The sequence below is a fragment of the Sparus aurata genome, chromosome 10, assembly GCF_900880675.1.
Source record: "Sparus aurata chromosome 10, fSpaAur1.1, whole genome shotgun sequence".
In the NCBI taxonomy this organism is placed as follows: domain Eukaryota; kingdom Metazoa; phylum Chordata; class Actinopteri; order Spariformes; family Sparidae; genus Sparus; species Sparus aurata.
In genome coordinates, this window is record NC_044196.1 from 4,207,649 (window position 1) to 4,223,408 (window position 15,760).

Here is a 15,760-nt window from a genome sequence, read left to right on the forward strand (position 1 = left end):
ACAAGAGTCCACAACTGAACATACAATTTAAAGAGACAAATACCATTAATGTTTTTACACGACCAGCAGCCAATGACATCATTATAAACTCTGTGAGGGCTTCACGTGGTTGTGAATTATTTTGTAGTGTCTTATCTTCCCTCGTCAAATATACATAATGTTGATAATTAAATATTGAAACTGACCCTCAGCTGAAGAGACACCAGATAATGGGACGGCTTCAGGTGTCAAAGAAAACATGTTTTATTGAATTAGTATTGGACACAACGTGATATTTTAATAAAACATTTCAGCTCTTAAAAACTCAAAGTCCATGTGTGTGTTCGGCTCATCAGGAGTTGAACTTGGTGACAGCGGGCCAACCGGTGTGAAGTCTGATCCACTCAAAGTAATGAGCTACCTGAAAGAGAGCACACATCAGAGTTTAATCATAATACTGTCGCGTTTTCACTGACTCAGTGACTATAAGTTAATATATAAATAGATAGTAGAGTATATATGACCTGTGTATAAACTCCAGGGAACCCTGGCTGACCACACTTCTCTCCCCAGCTGACGATGCCCCACAGGTAAGAAACACCAAGTTCATCCTCGCAGACCAGAGGACCTCCATCGTCCCCCTGACAGGAGTCCACCTTACCTTCCAGGTCACCTGCACACACACACACACACACACACACACACGCACACACATCAGTATATACTGTACTTGTTGCTCATGAACCACATACAGCACACACCCACCTGCACACAGCATGCTGTCCTTGTTGAATCGATGTCCGTAGAAGTTCCCACAGTTGTCGATGAGGGAAACGTTGGCCCACAGCAGCACCCGAGATCTTTTTCCCTCTGAGGACACAGTTGTCAATATGTTTACATCCTTTTTTTAGTTAATTATATTTATTTGTTAACTTTAGTAACTAGCTTCTTTGCAAATTACACACAACATCACATTTTAAAATGAATTTTATTTATTGGCAATCAGATTATCCAAAACATGTTCTGATTATAAAAACAAGTTTGAAGTTTTGATTAGTTGGTCCAATAAATGGTCGACATATGTTAAACATGTGTAAATATTAGGGCTGTCAAAGTTAACACGTTAATGTGTAAATAACGCAACATCCTCTTAATGCCGTTAATTTTTTTTCACGCCCGATGAATGCTCTGTATAAAAAAAAATTTAAATGCGCATTGTTTGATGTATGGCCATCGATGGCACCTGTAGTCTTGATCCAGAGGGTGGCAGAAGAAAAAGAAAGGGAATCAGAAGAAGAAGAAGCAAGGTTGGCGTTCAGGAAAAACACGGTGGACTGAAAAGGACAGTGAGGAGAAAGGACCAATGAACTGCAAATTCACTGTCAAAACAGTGCCAGATGGTTCGGTCGATAGGACAAAAGTTACCATTGAAGTACAGCGAGTCTCAGATATCATTTGCAAGCCAAACACGCGGCAGATGCAGAGAGCCCACCAAACTGCCACCAACTTTGTGTTGAATGAACATACCTGCAGTTCTTCCCCATCCAGAGATGCTGCAGGTGTGGTTGGTTCTAAAGAGCTCGGTGGACCAGGGAACACAGACGGCTCTGACGGCCGGGTTGTCCTCCAAACACTTGTCACTGAAGGGAAGCTTCTCCAGCTGCACCAGAGCGATGTCGTTCTCATAACTGCTGGCGTTGTACCTGCAGCACAGTTGACATTCTGTAGTCACTTCTTTCTGACGCTCATGTGACATGATGGAGGTTTTATCACTCAGACCGATATATGGATGGTTAGATACTTTGGGTGGATCTGGATGTTTTTAACAAGAACGATGTCAGTCGTCCCCTGAGCGCTGGACTTCTTCCACATAGAAAAATACACCATGAATGCAGATGGGTTGGGCCTGTAAAGAGACACGAGTGACAGACTATTGTTACTCACCATCACCACCAAGCTTTCACTGACAGCTGATCTGACCAGCTAGGAGGTTCTATGCCAACCATAGCATGTAGTTTGAAATAGTTTTAAAAGGTCTAACGAGGAAATTTATGTGAGTTTATGTAGTTTTTGTAGGTTGTTTGTCCACCTCAGCACTTCTTTTTGACTAATAAAAAAATAAAAAACTATAATGTGTTTGATTATTACCTACCTGACGCAGTGAGCCGCAGTGAGAACCCAACACCCACCGATATAAGCTCCTCCACAGTCGATCTTTCCTTTGTCCCCTAGAGCGATTTGCCACTGGATCTGAGTCTGGAAACAGGAATGGTGTGTTCAGGGGAATCACAGAAACCAGAGCTCTCCCAACATGTTCTGTCCTTCTGCCTTTGACACCTGAACTGTCTTTGCTGAGTGATATAATAAATGATGATGATGATGATAGTCGTAACAACTTAACTGACTGGTTTTGATGGGATTCCCCCGACCACTCTCTTGGTTCGGCTGCTCCGTCCTCGCTCTTCAAATACCTCATCATCCACGATGTCCATATTAGGGATCCCACACTCTAACCTGGACTCCAGATGCTCTCTGGTTTTGGCCGTTTCTACACACACATGCACAGAACTGTTGATGAGATTTAGGGGATTTGGCGATGAGACCTGACATGGAACTTCAAACTGGTTATGACATAGTGAATTTATTACTGATGCCTCTATATGATTTACATCATTAACAAGGCCGTGAGTGAGAAGATTTGATATTTCTGTTTACTTATAATTCAGACTCTAAATGATCTGCACTGGATAAGATGCAAAACTTTCTTAAGGTGTTATACAACTAAAACAAAGTTTTACATCGGTCCACAAAGTGGTGCCAGCAACAAGAAAAAGTTAAAGTTACTTACAGCAGTTTCAAGTAATTTGACTGGAACACTACAAAAACTAGTATTCTAGATTGCCAAAAGTGGACACTAAACCATTTCACCCACGTGACAAGTGAATGTGTAATTCCAAAATCATTGCTGTCAAAAGAACAGTTAACAAAAATTGTGACACAAAAAGTTGCAGGGGAAAATATCTTTAGCTGACAGTGAAGATTTCAGCTTAACAAAGGTCATAATTAATGTTTTTTTCAAATTATTTTGGAATCTTAGGCTGCATGGAGTTTTTTTTGTGTGTGTGTTTTTTTCTGATTATACTATGCTTTAAGTGAACCCACATACCATCTTTCGAGGAGATGTAGTCTGAAATAATGAAAAAAAAAAACAATGTCATTATTGGTGGCGAAAATAACATGGCCAAAGAAAATGTTGTTGCCCAGATATGGCCCGTCCACATACCACATCGAATAAACCAGAACTGGCCTAAATCTGGGCCACAGTTCATTTCTATTCTGGTGGGCTGGATTGGGTTCAGCATCTGGGAATTTACTTTTAGAGGTTGAACCCACTAACAAACATACCTGAGTTTCTGAGTTGTTGAGGAACTGGCTCTCGCACTGTTGAAAATGGAAATATAACAAACTTAAAATGTAGTTATTTTTACTGTCAGCCTTTCTGTCTGCCTTTGAAGACACGACTGCACAGATTTTGCTTCCAAATGACATCTGGGGAAAGAAACTGAATTCATACAGAGCACAGAAATCCTTATAAAAGTTGGTGTTAAACTGAATGGAAGTAAATGCTGTTGGGGTAAACTGGTTTCAAAGCGTCGGTCTAACTTACTGTTGTCCAAAGTGTGTTTTGGTGATTCATCCTTGCCGTCCAGACAGTCGATCTGTTTGTCATGTAGTGCATCTTTAGGTACACACACACCGGTCTTGCAGAGGAAAGCTCCTTTCCTGCATGCTGATGAACACATTATATTGTGAAACACAGGACACACAATGGTATCAAATCTGTTTATGCATGCGTGTTTGGTTTACCTTTGCAGCACATCTCATCACTGCCGTCACCACAATCATCGACTCCATCACAAGTCTGCTCCAGAGACACACACTTGCCATTTACACATGTGAAGCCACACGCTGTGTCTGCAAATACAGAAAAATAAAGTCACAATTCTGGAGAAGAGTAGAGCAAAATATAGAAGTTCTCAAGATGTACCCATTCATAGTGGAGGGGTTAGTGCACTCAGGTAGCCAGCTCAGCTTGGCCAATCACAGATAGGTTGCCAGATGTGGTTGTGGCTTGGGCCACTGTGGGCTAAAATCTGCTTCACTTACAAACTCTTGGGCCAGATTGGGCTCAGTGATGGACCCGGGGTAAACTGGGCTGCTTCTAACTTTCAGAAGTCTGGCAACCGGGCAACATGGATTGAGGCCTCTGTTTGGGAAAGGATTTTTGGATACCAAGTGAACCCCTTGACTGGAATTGGGCTTGATGGCTGGACTGTTGGATGTGTTCTTAAGGCCTCTGACAGTTGAGGCTGATGGCAGGCCATCAGTGTATGTTGGGGACATTGGTGAGCGTCCTTGTTTCAGTGTGTCCCACAACACTGGCACGAGTGGACTCTTATTGGTGGCTTTTTGGACAATTTAATTTGTTGCAGCAGCAGTCAGCCTTTGTTGCATTAGTTTTTTGATGACGGTTTGGTATCTGGACCCTTAGACAGAAGGTAGAAGGAGGGGCAGGGCTGGACTATATTCAGAGACTGCTGGCAGTGATAAGAGAACTTGACTGTTACAAATGATTCATTGTTCGAGACAGTCGTTACAGGCGGGACTACGATGATCAACAAAATTTATCACAAAAGATTTTGAACTTTGCTGGGTTTGTTATGTCTTTCAATGAAATAGCTCTTTACCCTTGTACAGATAAGAAAAGGGATTTTCCAATCTGGTCCACATTCTGTTCAGGTGTATAGGACATTATATTAGTGGTACTGAGAGTCACCTTGTTGTTCGTGGGAGCCATTGTTCCCTTCTGTGAATCTAAAGACCAAAGTTAAAGTCATTACTAGAAAAGAATAGAGCAGAATCACTTAATACTAACCACTTGGTGCCTCATAACAGGTTGCTGTAGCGAGGTTCTTAGTGGCAATCCTGACCTTGTCGTAGATTACACACTCAGCAAGAGAAGTCTCATAGCCTTGGCAACGGACGTTAACACAGCTGCTTGGGAAATTTGTGGCTGTCGGGTTGTTGTGTTCAATGCGATGAGCAGCCATTGCACCACTGTCGGTACACACACACACACACACACACACACACACACACATCAAATTGAAGGTATACTGTACAAAACAAAAAAAAATGCACTCTGCTTAAGGAAGTTTTTTTGAAGTGGGGTCATATAAAGTATACATCTATAGTCGGTCTGTTCCCTACCAGAGTCCAGACGCAAAGCAAAGCAAATTTTAACAGAATTTTTTCCACATCCCTACGCATTAGCGCAACTGGGCCTCGCACTGTATTTTGCCGCTGGCAGATAATGGGTAGGGATACAGAGGTTCTCTGGTTGAGAAAAGGTATAGTGCCAAAAGAAAGGGTGGTCTGACGGCGATGTAAAGTGGTGTGAATTTTCTCTACATAACGTACACTTGAACTAATATAGATTTCGTTAGGTGGGTCTTGCTTTAGGTGGTTAAAATTTGCCTATAGATATTTCATATGACTCCACTTAAAAACAAACAAACTATTCCTTTGAATTGATTGAGTATGTTTGTTGTACATGCTTGTACACCATGTTTTAAACATGCATTAGGTCAATATATCTTCTCTCACAGTGGGGTCCCCTTCTCCTTGCAGGCCACGTTAGCAGCCGCCATGTTCCAAGTCTTCCCACACACCAGTAACTCCTCCCCACCATTGGGGCTTCTAGCATCAGGAACGAAGACCTTCACCACTCTTGTTTCTGGGTCAATTGAAGTATTAAACTTTGGTTGATTATCTGTAATGGGAGAGGGATAAAAGTAACATTAACTACATGAGGGGATAAGACAGTTACAAAACAGGGCACTAAATGTGTCCGAGAGAGCGAACCTCCACAATTTAACCCAAAGTGGGACATGACAGGTTTCCTGGTCCGACACGAGACAGCCATCACCTAGAAAATAGATTTGAATAAATTTAATACCTTCTTGTTGCACTCTTAATATCCCAAACCACTGACATTTACTATTGTACTCTAATGATAAGGTTTTACTATTGAAATCAGCCAGGTCTAGAAGTCTCTTGATGGGAGATCAGAAGGTCCTACATCTTTCTGCAGCAGCTCAGAAAACTTTAAATCTACAACATATTCCTAATTCCTGTTTCTGTAACTGGTTCCAAGTCAAGACCTGCTCTTGATACCCAACCTCATTCACATGTTACCTGGCAGAAGGAGCGGTAGTTTCTATTGTCCCGCCCACAAACTGGGACCCCATTCACAACAGCAGGACACAGGTAGGGTGTTTTACAGGAGCAATGTCCTCTAATGCAACGCTCCCATGGAGGACAAAACACCAGATCACATGATGCTCGAGTAAGCCTGATAAATGTGAAAAGACAGATCACACTAATAACTCACACAGATCATTAAGATGAGCAAAGAAAATACATGAACTGTAGAGACTGTAAGACTTAGACGTCTTCTTTGGATCAATTGAGGTGGAAACTTCTTAGCATTTAACCTTTTGCAGCAGTTTCTTCTTGACAAGATCTTTATGCTTATTTGGATTTTTGAGTTCCTTAAATGACAAAGTAAACACAGGGGTTGCCATAGTTTTATCGACCATCTAGTGGTTTAAAGTCAGTAGTTTGTCATAACCCCCTAAATACAACTACTCTTAATCTTAATTAAACTTCCTTTGACTGGCATGTCAAAAGTTAACTGCTCATTGCAAACACAACCAGAGTTTCTATGTCAACTGAGAAAAAGAAAGTTGTAATAGGGATACTACTGGTTGGTTAGAAATATTCAGTTTACTGCCCAGGGAATGAACAGTACCATCTTCACTATCTTAGTTGTCAGATTGTAGTGAACAGAAACCTATTTCATTGTTTATGTCAAACGAGGTTGGAAAATTGTTGGTTACCAAAAGACCAGTGGCAATTGTAAGTAAAAAAGAATGGAAGGGAATATACAAATAGGGAAATACAAACATAACAGACCATAGAAACAGCCAAAAGCCCATCCAATTAATGTACACCTACTTCTTGTCCCAACACTCCTGTGGACCAAAAAACTTGTCTGTCTCATTTGTTCCAGGGATTGTTGGAGCAGAGCTGTTGACCATGGTGGTGGGCTGGGTTGTTGGCGTGGTTTCCTGATTAAAAATGAATAGAAGAGGATAGAAAGGAACATGGTTTATCTCATCATCTATAACTCTGGCTGTCTCCTGTTAAAGTTCCACACAGATGATTAACAACTTTATATCTCTTTAGTACTTTAGTAATCTTAGTTCTTTTGATAAATTACTTCATGACAGAAAAATAAAATGCAAGTATTAATTGAAACATTATTTTTTCTCTTCTTAATGTCTATACTGTTATTTCCTGCAAGTTTGTATTTGTCCGTTTTACTATAACTCATTACTGCTGTGTGAGATTTCACTGCAGACCAAAACAGAAATGACGTCACTCCTGTGTTGGCCCCAGTGTTTGCTTGAGTCGACCCACTCTTACATATCTGACTGTTCAAGCTTATAAGATTCAATGTATTTATCATTATATAACACAGGGCTATGCAATGAAATGATGGCTGGATTCCTTTTTGCTACTCATAAAAACTAAAAGATGCAAATGGATGATTTAATAATGAGTAATTAGAAAATGTTTTGTTTTGGGGTGAAATGAACTCCTGTCACAATAAATGTGGAAACAGTTTGATCATGCAGCGCTAAATTGAGTTTGAACTTCCCTTAGTTCACCTCACAGGCCAGTTCTATTCCCCAGCATTTGGATCTAAATAACTCACTTGAAAATTGTATTGTTAGTATTTTGGTCTACTTATATTGAGACAGGAGATGAACGGTAGAAATTACCGATAGCGAGGGTCAGAAATAGAGAGACATAAATGGAGCATGTTGCAGGTATAGAACGCTGATCACACCAACACAAAATGCTTAACAAATTTAACAGCAGAGCTAAAATTTAACAATGCAGTACAAAACTATTCTACATATGACCTTTCTCCTGTAGAACAGAGATACATGGCTGTATATATATATATATATATATATATATATATATATATATATATATATATATATATACATATATATACATACTCAATATAAGTGATAAAACACAGAAAGAGAATTTTTTTGTTACTCTGAAGATAAAAAGACTTAACTCACCATTTCAGAGTAAGCAATGAGAAGAAACAGCAAAAAAAGAGAAACTCCCGCTGATCTCATCCTGACAAATGCAAACAGTTAGGTTTCCTCGACACCTCTTTTCCTATTGTGCGCTAAAAAGCCGTTACAGGTTGCCGGAAGACAAAATGACTCAAAAATAAACTAACTTTGAAACAGCTGCAGCCAGAGAGACAGTAACTCTGACTGACGGTTACTGGCGGTCTGATATCTATCCACTGATGATGACATTGATAAATCATTAGCTTGTCCTGTCAATGTGAATGCTCACACACACACACACACGTATATACCTGATGAAGACCCTGAAGTGGCTGGTCCTCGACAATCTCCGCCCTCTGGTGGGTACTTTTATGGACCCTCTCCAGTTTGCATACCAACCTGGAATCGAAGTGGACGACGCCATCATCTTCCTCCTGGACAGATCACTGTCTCACCTGGAGAAGTCTGGAAGCACTGTGAGGATCATGTTCTTTGATTTCTCCAGTGCCTTTAACACCATTCAGCCTGCACTCCTGGGGGACAAGCTGGAGCTCGCAGGGGTGAACCAACACCTCACATCCTGGATCCTCGATTACTTCAATAACCGACCGAGCCTACAGAGAACTTATTAAGGACTTTGTGGACTGGTGCCAGCGGAACCACCTCCAGCTCAACGCCGGGAAGACCAAAGAGCTGGTGGTGGATTTCCACAGACACAAACAACCCTGCACACAGGTGAACATCCTGGGAACGGACATTGAGATGGTGACATCTTACAAGTACCTGGAAATTCACCTGAACAATAAACTGGACTGGACTGATCACACTGCAGCTACATAAAAGAAAGGTCAGAGCAGACTGTATCTGCTGAGGAAGCTCAGGTTCTTTGGAGTGCAGGGGGGACCTCCTGACCTCTTTCTATGACTCTGTGGTGGCATCAGCCATTTTCTATGGAGTAGTCTGCTGGAGCAGCAGCATCTCAGCAGCAGACAGGAGGAGACTGGATAAACTTATCAAGAAGGCCAGCTCCATCCTGGGATGTCCTCTTGACCCAGTGCAGGTGGTGGGAGAGAGCAGGATGATGGACAAGCTGTCATCTCTGCTGGTGCAGCAGTCCCACCCCCTGCAGGTTACTATCTCAGCACTGGGCAGCTCCTTCAGCAACAGACTGATACACCCTCAGTGTATGAAGGAGAGGTATCGCAGCTCCTTCCTGCTGCTGTCAGACTGTACAACCAGCACTGCTCCATGTAGACCTCACCCTGCACTCTGCACTGTGCAATAAGTACGTACAAAACTCACTTCTGTTTTTGCACCATCTGGTCAATTTCCTTAACACCCATATTTATTATTTGTATTTAAAATCTATGTATAAAATTGCTGTTCATTTTGCTCTATATCATGTAGGAATGTATATATCTCTATTATATTCCTTCCCTTTTTAATTTTGTTGTTTATTTTTGCTATTGGTTTTTGTTCTTGCAATATTCTGTTGCTGCTGAGACAAACAAATTTCCCCGTCTGCAGGACATCAAAGGATTTCTGATTCTGATTCTGATTCTGTATAGGTACATGTGGGAAAAGCCAGATTCCAGTAACCACACAAACATAAACATCTGGGCTGGACGACGGCGCAGTGCTGAAGGTCTAAAGGTCTGAAGGTTTGAACACGATCGGGGGAGTTTGTTGCCTTTTGGACACCTGATTGTGAGTTACATTTTTTCAGAGTTTTGTCACAGTAGGAAAATCAGGTGTGAATTTAAAATCAGTCATGGCAGAAATCTAGTCAGCTTCAAGTTTCAATGTATTTATCGTTTTAAAACACAGGTCCTTTTACAATATATGAACGCAATGAATAATATAACAAGTCAACACTTCTGCCGGGAAATCAGCTTTGCATGCTGGGACATGTGACCCTGGACAGAATAAATAGATGGATGGAAGAACAAATAAGCTAATGTCCAACACTGTTCCAATAAAAGAGTATTACAAAATCAATGTGTACTAATCTGTGAGCCGAGCAGACGTCTCAGCCAGGGCTTTAGTATATTACACACAACCACAAACACATAATGCAAACCAAGTCGCTACACACTTGATCAATACGATCAATAGATTTGAGCTGCTAACTATGTTTGTCAACATTGTCTGATGACATTGTTAGTTTGTCGTAACTCTTCTATGAATACTGCTAACAGCTACAACAAGTGTCAACTCAGTAACAAGGAAGAGTCCAACAGTATTTCATTAGTTCCAGAATTATGAAACAATACTTTTACTTTATTTTCTAATGCAAATATATAACTGAAAGTAACGAAATTTAGAATTACAGTTTCAGCTGTAGACAAGATTAAATATTAGTTTAATCCTGATGTGGTTGGTTGATTGAGAGTCTTGTCAGGAATTAAACTTAGTCACAGCAGACCAGCCAGTGTGATATCGACTCCACTCCACTCAAAGAAATGACCAACCTGGAAGAGAGAGACATAAAAACTATGTATGAAAGGTTTACTTTCATTCTTTATGAATTTCTGATCAAAAAATGACAACCTCACTGTCAGTGGAGAAGATCCCAGAAGAGATTAGGGTTCATCTTCTGGGAAACATGAATGTCGATGGACCGACCAAAATCACAATCCCCTGCTGATAAGATTACGCCTACATAAATGAATCTCTGGGATGCTTGCAACAACAGTTCTTAACTTGGATGGCTGCAACTATTCCTGTTGCTCAAGCTCTTCAAGGCGGAGGCGCTTTAAGCTAGCGTTTCTATGGACATTGACATCACATGCTGCAGTTCTGTCTCGCTGAGAGACACAGGCAGGTCAGCTATTATCACTCTCACAGAGGTGCAGAGAGGAGGCAGGGCACTCCTGGACTGATCTGGTCCCCCTTTCAGAGGGATCAGCACTGGTAAAGGTGTCATGCATCAGAGACTGGGAACAGTGGGTAGAATATCTTCTGGGGAATTAACTACCTATGACCTCACTGTCTGTTTCAGGAAGATTGGAAGTCATGTTACTGTTATCTCATTCTCTCAGTGGAGGTTTAGGAATTGAATTCATTCCCAAGGACCTGGGGTCAGTTGAGAATTGTTCACATTTTATGATTGGAGAGGGAGTTAACCTTCCATCAAGGGAGGAGTGTGAATCAGAGTAACCACAATCACATTGGCTGAACGACTGTGGTGGGGAGAGACATCCTGACCTAAGCCTTAACAACACCTCTTGGTGTGAACAAAGATCTAACTCTGCTGAGCAGAGGTGGGTAGTAACGAGTTACATTTACTCCGTTTCATTTACTTGAGTAAGTTTTTGAAAAAAAAATACTTCTAGGAGTAGTTTTAAATCACTATACTTTTTACTTTTACTTGAGTAGATTTATGAGGAAGAAACAGTACTCTTACTCCGCTACATAATGATATACTGAGCTCATTACTTTTATCAGAGATTATTAAGCTTTAAGCGGTCCAGTATCTCTACTATTATTTTGTCAGAGGCAGACTTCCGCTCAAAGATCTACCGCGTGACTGTGTTTAACCAATGAAACGTAGCCCTAGCAGCGCTGTCTCGTCACGTGACCATACTCAGCGGCGGGATGAGTTAGCCTTGCGGTTACTGCGGTCGATATCCGCCGTCTTTTGCTGGCAAGAAAAATGGCACAATCAACGGTTGGCAATGCAGACGAGGAAGAGGAGGAACACCCCTGGCCTCATATGAACAGCATGTTTAGTTTACAGACAGTGCGAAACAGCAGTTACATCATGCGGTGTCTTCTGTGTCTCCCAAAACAAACGGATATTTCAGCATTCAAAAACTCAACGTCTAACTTGAGGAAACATGTTGCGGTAAGTAACCTATGACCTTAATTCGTTTTTTGTTTTGTTTAGTTTTGTTTTGCTTTTTTGCTGTGGACAGGCGAATGTTTGTCTTGTTAGGTTACATGAGTCTATTCTGTGCTGAGCTTGATCTGCCTGTAGCCTCATAGATATGTTTTTATCCACAGAGGATTCACCCCAACAAACTCTCCAAGTACACAGACTTACTAGAGGCCCACAGAAAACGCAAGTCCTCCTCTTCCAGTGATACTCCTGTGAAAAATGCAAAAATAACAGCCTTCACTGCCCCACAGCGGGTAACACAAGCAACGCTTGACAAGCTGGTGCTAAATTTTGTGTGTGAGGCCAACCAACCATTTTCTGTGGTTGAGACACCATCCTTCAAGACTATGATAGAAACCTTGCAACCTCATACAGTAATGACAGGAAAACGTTATGCACAAGAATACAGGAAGCTGCAAAACACAAGAAGAGCATAATCATCAAAAAGCTGAGTGCTGTGAACTATGTTGCTACCACAACAGACTGCTGGTCTGCCAGACAACGTAGCTACTTAGGTGTCACCTGTCACTGGATAGACAACAACTCACTGGAGAGGCACTCTGCTGCATTGGCTTGTAGACGTCTCAAAGGCTCGCACACGTTTGACATCCTTGCTGCCGCATTAGACGAAATTGACCAGGACGACAACAGACAGTGGCTCAAACTTTTTGAAGGCCTTTCGATTATATGGCATGGAGAAAGAGGAGGAGGCCACCAATGTACAAGAGGAGAGTGACTCCACCCTTGATGATGCAACAGAAGATGAGAGTGAGTCAGAGGTGGATTATCAAGATGTGTCTGCTATTCTGGATGACAACACAGGCCTTGAGTACCAACTTCCAAGGCACCATAAGTGTGCATGCCATCTCCTCAATCTTATATCCACAGTTGATGCCACTGCTGCTGGAGGGGCTGCCAACGAAACGTACAAGAAGCTGTCTAGGTCTGCTTTTGCAAAATGTCATGCTCTTTGGAATAAAACTGGCAGGTCAACCATGGCTCATGAAACAGTAGAACGTGAATGCAAGCTGCAGTTCCTCCGACCCAATCAGACACGCTGGAGCTCCCTGTTTCTTGCTGTCGAAAGGATTGTGCGCATCCACCGAGAGCAAGGAGAACAAGCAATTCGCAATGTCTGCACAGCATTAAAGATGAAGATGTAAGTTGACAAAATTCATATTTTATTTTTAAACAATAAAAATAAGTAAGCCTTGCTGATTGTGGATTAGGCCTATGTGAATGAAATAATTTGACAAATTTTATTCAATTTTTATTTATTTGTGTATTTAACATCGACAATGCACAATAAATACATTGCACCATTAATGTCTTTAAGTATTTTTTTGTCATTACATCTTTTATAGGTTCAATCCAGCTGAAATGGGATTTTTGGTCGAGTATGCTGCTGTGATGAAGCCTGTTGCCATGGCCCTTAATATCCTCCAAGGGGAATCATCTGTACATATGGGCCTCCTGCTGCCTCTTCAGTTGCGGGACAAGCTGAAGAGGCTAGAGTCATCTTGCAAAATGTGTACACCTCTTGTTCATGCCCTGCAGAGAGGGATCGAGAAACGTTTTGGAGACGTCATGAAAGAGCCTGAGCTGATTGCAGCGGCAATACTCCTACCAAGATTCAGAACATCCTGGACCACAGATGAGAACATCTTAAATGCTGGTTAATATACTTGTGTAATAATTCAAATGTGAACCAGTAGACATTAATATATAAATCTGTATAATGTTACTGTAATTAAGGGCTATAGTGTGTCAGTGACAAACCACAGTGTGGCAATAGTGAGATGCTCAGGTAGCTTTTGTTGTCAAGCATCAGCAACATGACAGGCTATACAGTAGAAGGGTAAGAATAATGTGCAGACCCACTGTAATTATTTTGAAAATTATTTATCTTGCCACAGGCCTTGACTACATAAGAAATCACCTCGAAACCGACTTGGATGTTGACGCAAGTACAAACAGCAACCCCTCCGATGAAGATGACTTTTTTGCATCCATGGAGTCAGGAAAATCTCAAGTAGGCGAGCTGGAGCGGTATCTTTCAAGTCTGTCCACTGCAGGTATAGATCTACTCCACACCTTTCCTCACATCAAGAAGCTGTCGATCAAAGTTAACACAGGTCTTCCTGCGTCTGCAGCCTGTGAGAGACTTTTTAGCCATGCAGGACTCCTGTTCACTGCGAAACGATCACAGCTTCACTGCAGGAACCTTGAGAGCCAACTGCTGTTGAAGATCAATAGTCACATCACTGAGTGATTATGAGGCGAAAATGTTTGTTTCTGCATGTTTTGTCACAAACGTAGGAGAGTTTATGGCCTTGTTCTGCCTTATGCTGAGCCACATGCACAGAGTTTATGAGCTGTCTTATTCTAGTTCTGCCTGCTGAGCCAGGTGAAAAAGTAGAGAGGTTTGGAAATTTGTGTTGTAAATATTGAATTTTTTTATGTGCTTTATTATTTCAATGAGTTTATTTTTATTGTGGTATATGAATTTACCTAAAGATTATTTTATTTCTAAGGTATTATTTTATTATTTATTAATTTAAGTTATTTATTTTATTTTATTATTCATTAATTTAAGTTATTTATTTTATTTTATTGATGGGATAAACACACTCTACTCTCTGTAATTTTGTCTGATTGAATGGTCATTAACAAATAAATCAGATGTTACTCAACAGTTACTCAGTACTTGAGTAGTTTTTTCACCAAGTACTTTTTTACTCTTACTCAAGTAATTATTTGGATGACTACTTTTTACTTTTACTTGAGTAATATTATCCTGAAGTACCAGTACTTTTACTTGAGTACAATATTTGGCTACTCTACCCACCTCTGCTGCTGAGTGCAGGTCATCTAAATAGTGCATGGCTTTCTTAGTAGCCATCTGAATGTCATGGAGGAGACTAGAATTATGTACTCTAAGGAGATCTACCTCCTGTTCTAGGGTTGTTTTGCTCTGAACAACAAGGCTGGTTTGCCTGTGAAAGATCAGAAGCAAACATCTTAACAACTGGCCTGTGGATGCTGTCTGCGCATCACAACTGTCCTTAAGTAGGATCTCTATCTCTTCACTGCAGAGAAAAAATAAATCGCTCTACACAGGGGCTCTCCATTGTTAAGCAAGTTGTCTAAACAACGATCAGTTTGGTTGGCTATTGTGTTGCTGTGGCACAGATTGGGGCCAATAAAGACAAACACAGTTTACAGCATAACTTTGTTTACCAAACCTTAAACATGCACTCACTGGAATGCAGGGTAGTAACAATCAGAGGATTGTCTCTTAAAGTTGACTTGGTCTGAAACACGTGGTAGTAACAGCTAAAGTACAAAACTTCTGTCTCACAGGGCTGGCAGCACACTGTGGCTCTATCTCTTGCTCTACTTCTTACTCAGGCTGAAATGTGAGGCAGTAACAGCCAGATATAAACTTCTTTGTATCACAGGGCCGGTGGCACGCTGTGATTAACACGAGGAACACTTAAATTGTCATCAACAGCTTGGCTACAATGCACTGAATACGGGATATTCAACTGCTTAACTGAAATTCTCTGACTTTCTACTGAGCACTTTGAACTTCAATTGATAGCGGGATCAGCAAGTACCTCAAAGTGGCAGTTAATAACCTAAAAGATTTTGGTTAATCAAATGGGTTATACAT

General features: G+C 41.1%; 2 protein-coding genes across 2 annotated transcripts; one reads left to right on the top strand and one right to left on the bottom strand.

The window, feature by feature from the left end:
- Nucleotides 1-219: 219 nt before the first annotated feature.
- Nucleotides 220-8,411, bottom strand: LOC115589971 (complement factor I-like). Its single transcript, XM_030431184.1, has 17 exons — nt 8,205-8,411; nt 7,060-7,172; nt 6,238-6,394; nt 5,905-5,968; nt 5,647-5,812; nt 4,916-5,097; nt 3,847-3,954; nt 3,647-3,769; nt 3,385-3,420; nt 3,146-3,166; nt 2,385-2,527; nt 2,132-2,235; nt 1,781-1,885; nt 1,507-1,682; nt 745-849; nt 504-652; nt 220-400 (listed from the first exon to the last, which is right to left on the bottom strand). Exons 1-17 carry the CDS (start codon nt 8,262-8,264, stop codon nt 332-334), a joined length of 1,881 nt encoding a protein of 626 aa, XP_030287044.1. The 5' UTR covers nt 8,265-8,411; the 3' UTR covers nt 220-331.
- A 5,048-nt stretch (nt 8,412-13,459) lies between these two features.
- LOC115590060 (uncharacterized) lies at nt 13,460-14,589 on the top strand. Its single transcript, XM_030431320.1, has 2 exons — nt 13,460-13,759; nt 14,001-14,589. Exons 1-2 carry the CDS (start codon nt 13,465-13,467, stop codon nt 14,354-14,356), a joined length of 651 nt encoding a protein of 216 aa, XP_030287180.1. The 5' UTR covers nt 13,460-13,464; the 3' UTR covers nt 14,357-14,589.
- The last annotated feature ends 1,171 nt before the right edge of the window (nt 14,590-15,760 follow it).

Excerpts from the sequence above, each read along its gene's own strand:
- LOC115589971 (XM_030431184.1), bottom strand. The coding sequence starts at position 8,264 with ATGAGATCAGCGGGAGTTTCTCTTTTTTTGCTGTTTCTTCTCATTGCT. Across the intron at positions 3,167-3,384 it reads TCAACAACTCAGAAACTCAG|ACTACATCTCCTCGAAAGAT; the intron begins GTATGTTTGTTA and ends TCATTATTTCAG. Across the intron at positions 401-503 it reads TCCCTGGAGTTTATACACAG|GTAGCTCATTACTTTGAGTG; the intron begins GTCATATATACT and ends GCTCTCTTTCAG.
- LOC115590060 (XM_030431320.1), top strand. The coding sequence starts at position 13,465 with ATGGGATTTTTGGTCGAGTATGCTGCTGTGATGAAGCCTGTTGCCATG. Across the intron at positions 13,760-14,000 it reads TGAGAACATCTTAAATGCTG|GCCTTGACTACATAAGAAAT; the intron begins GTTAATATACTT and ends ATCTTGCCACAG.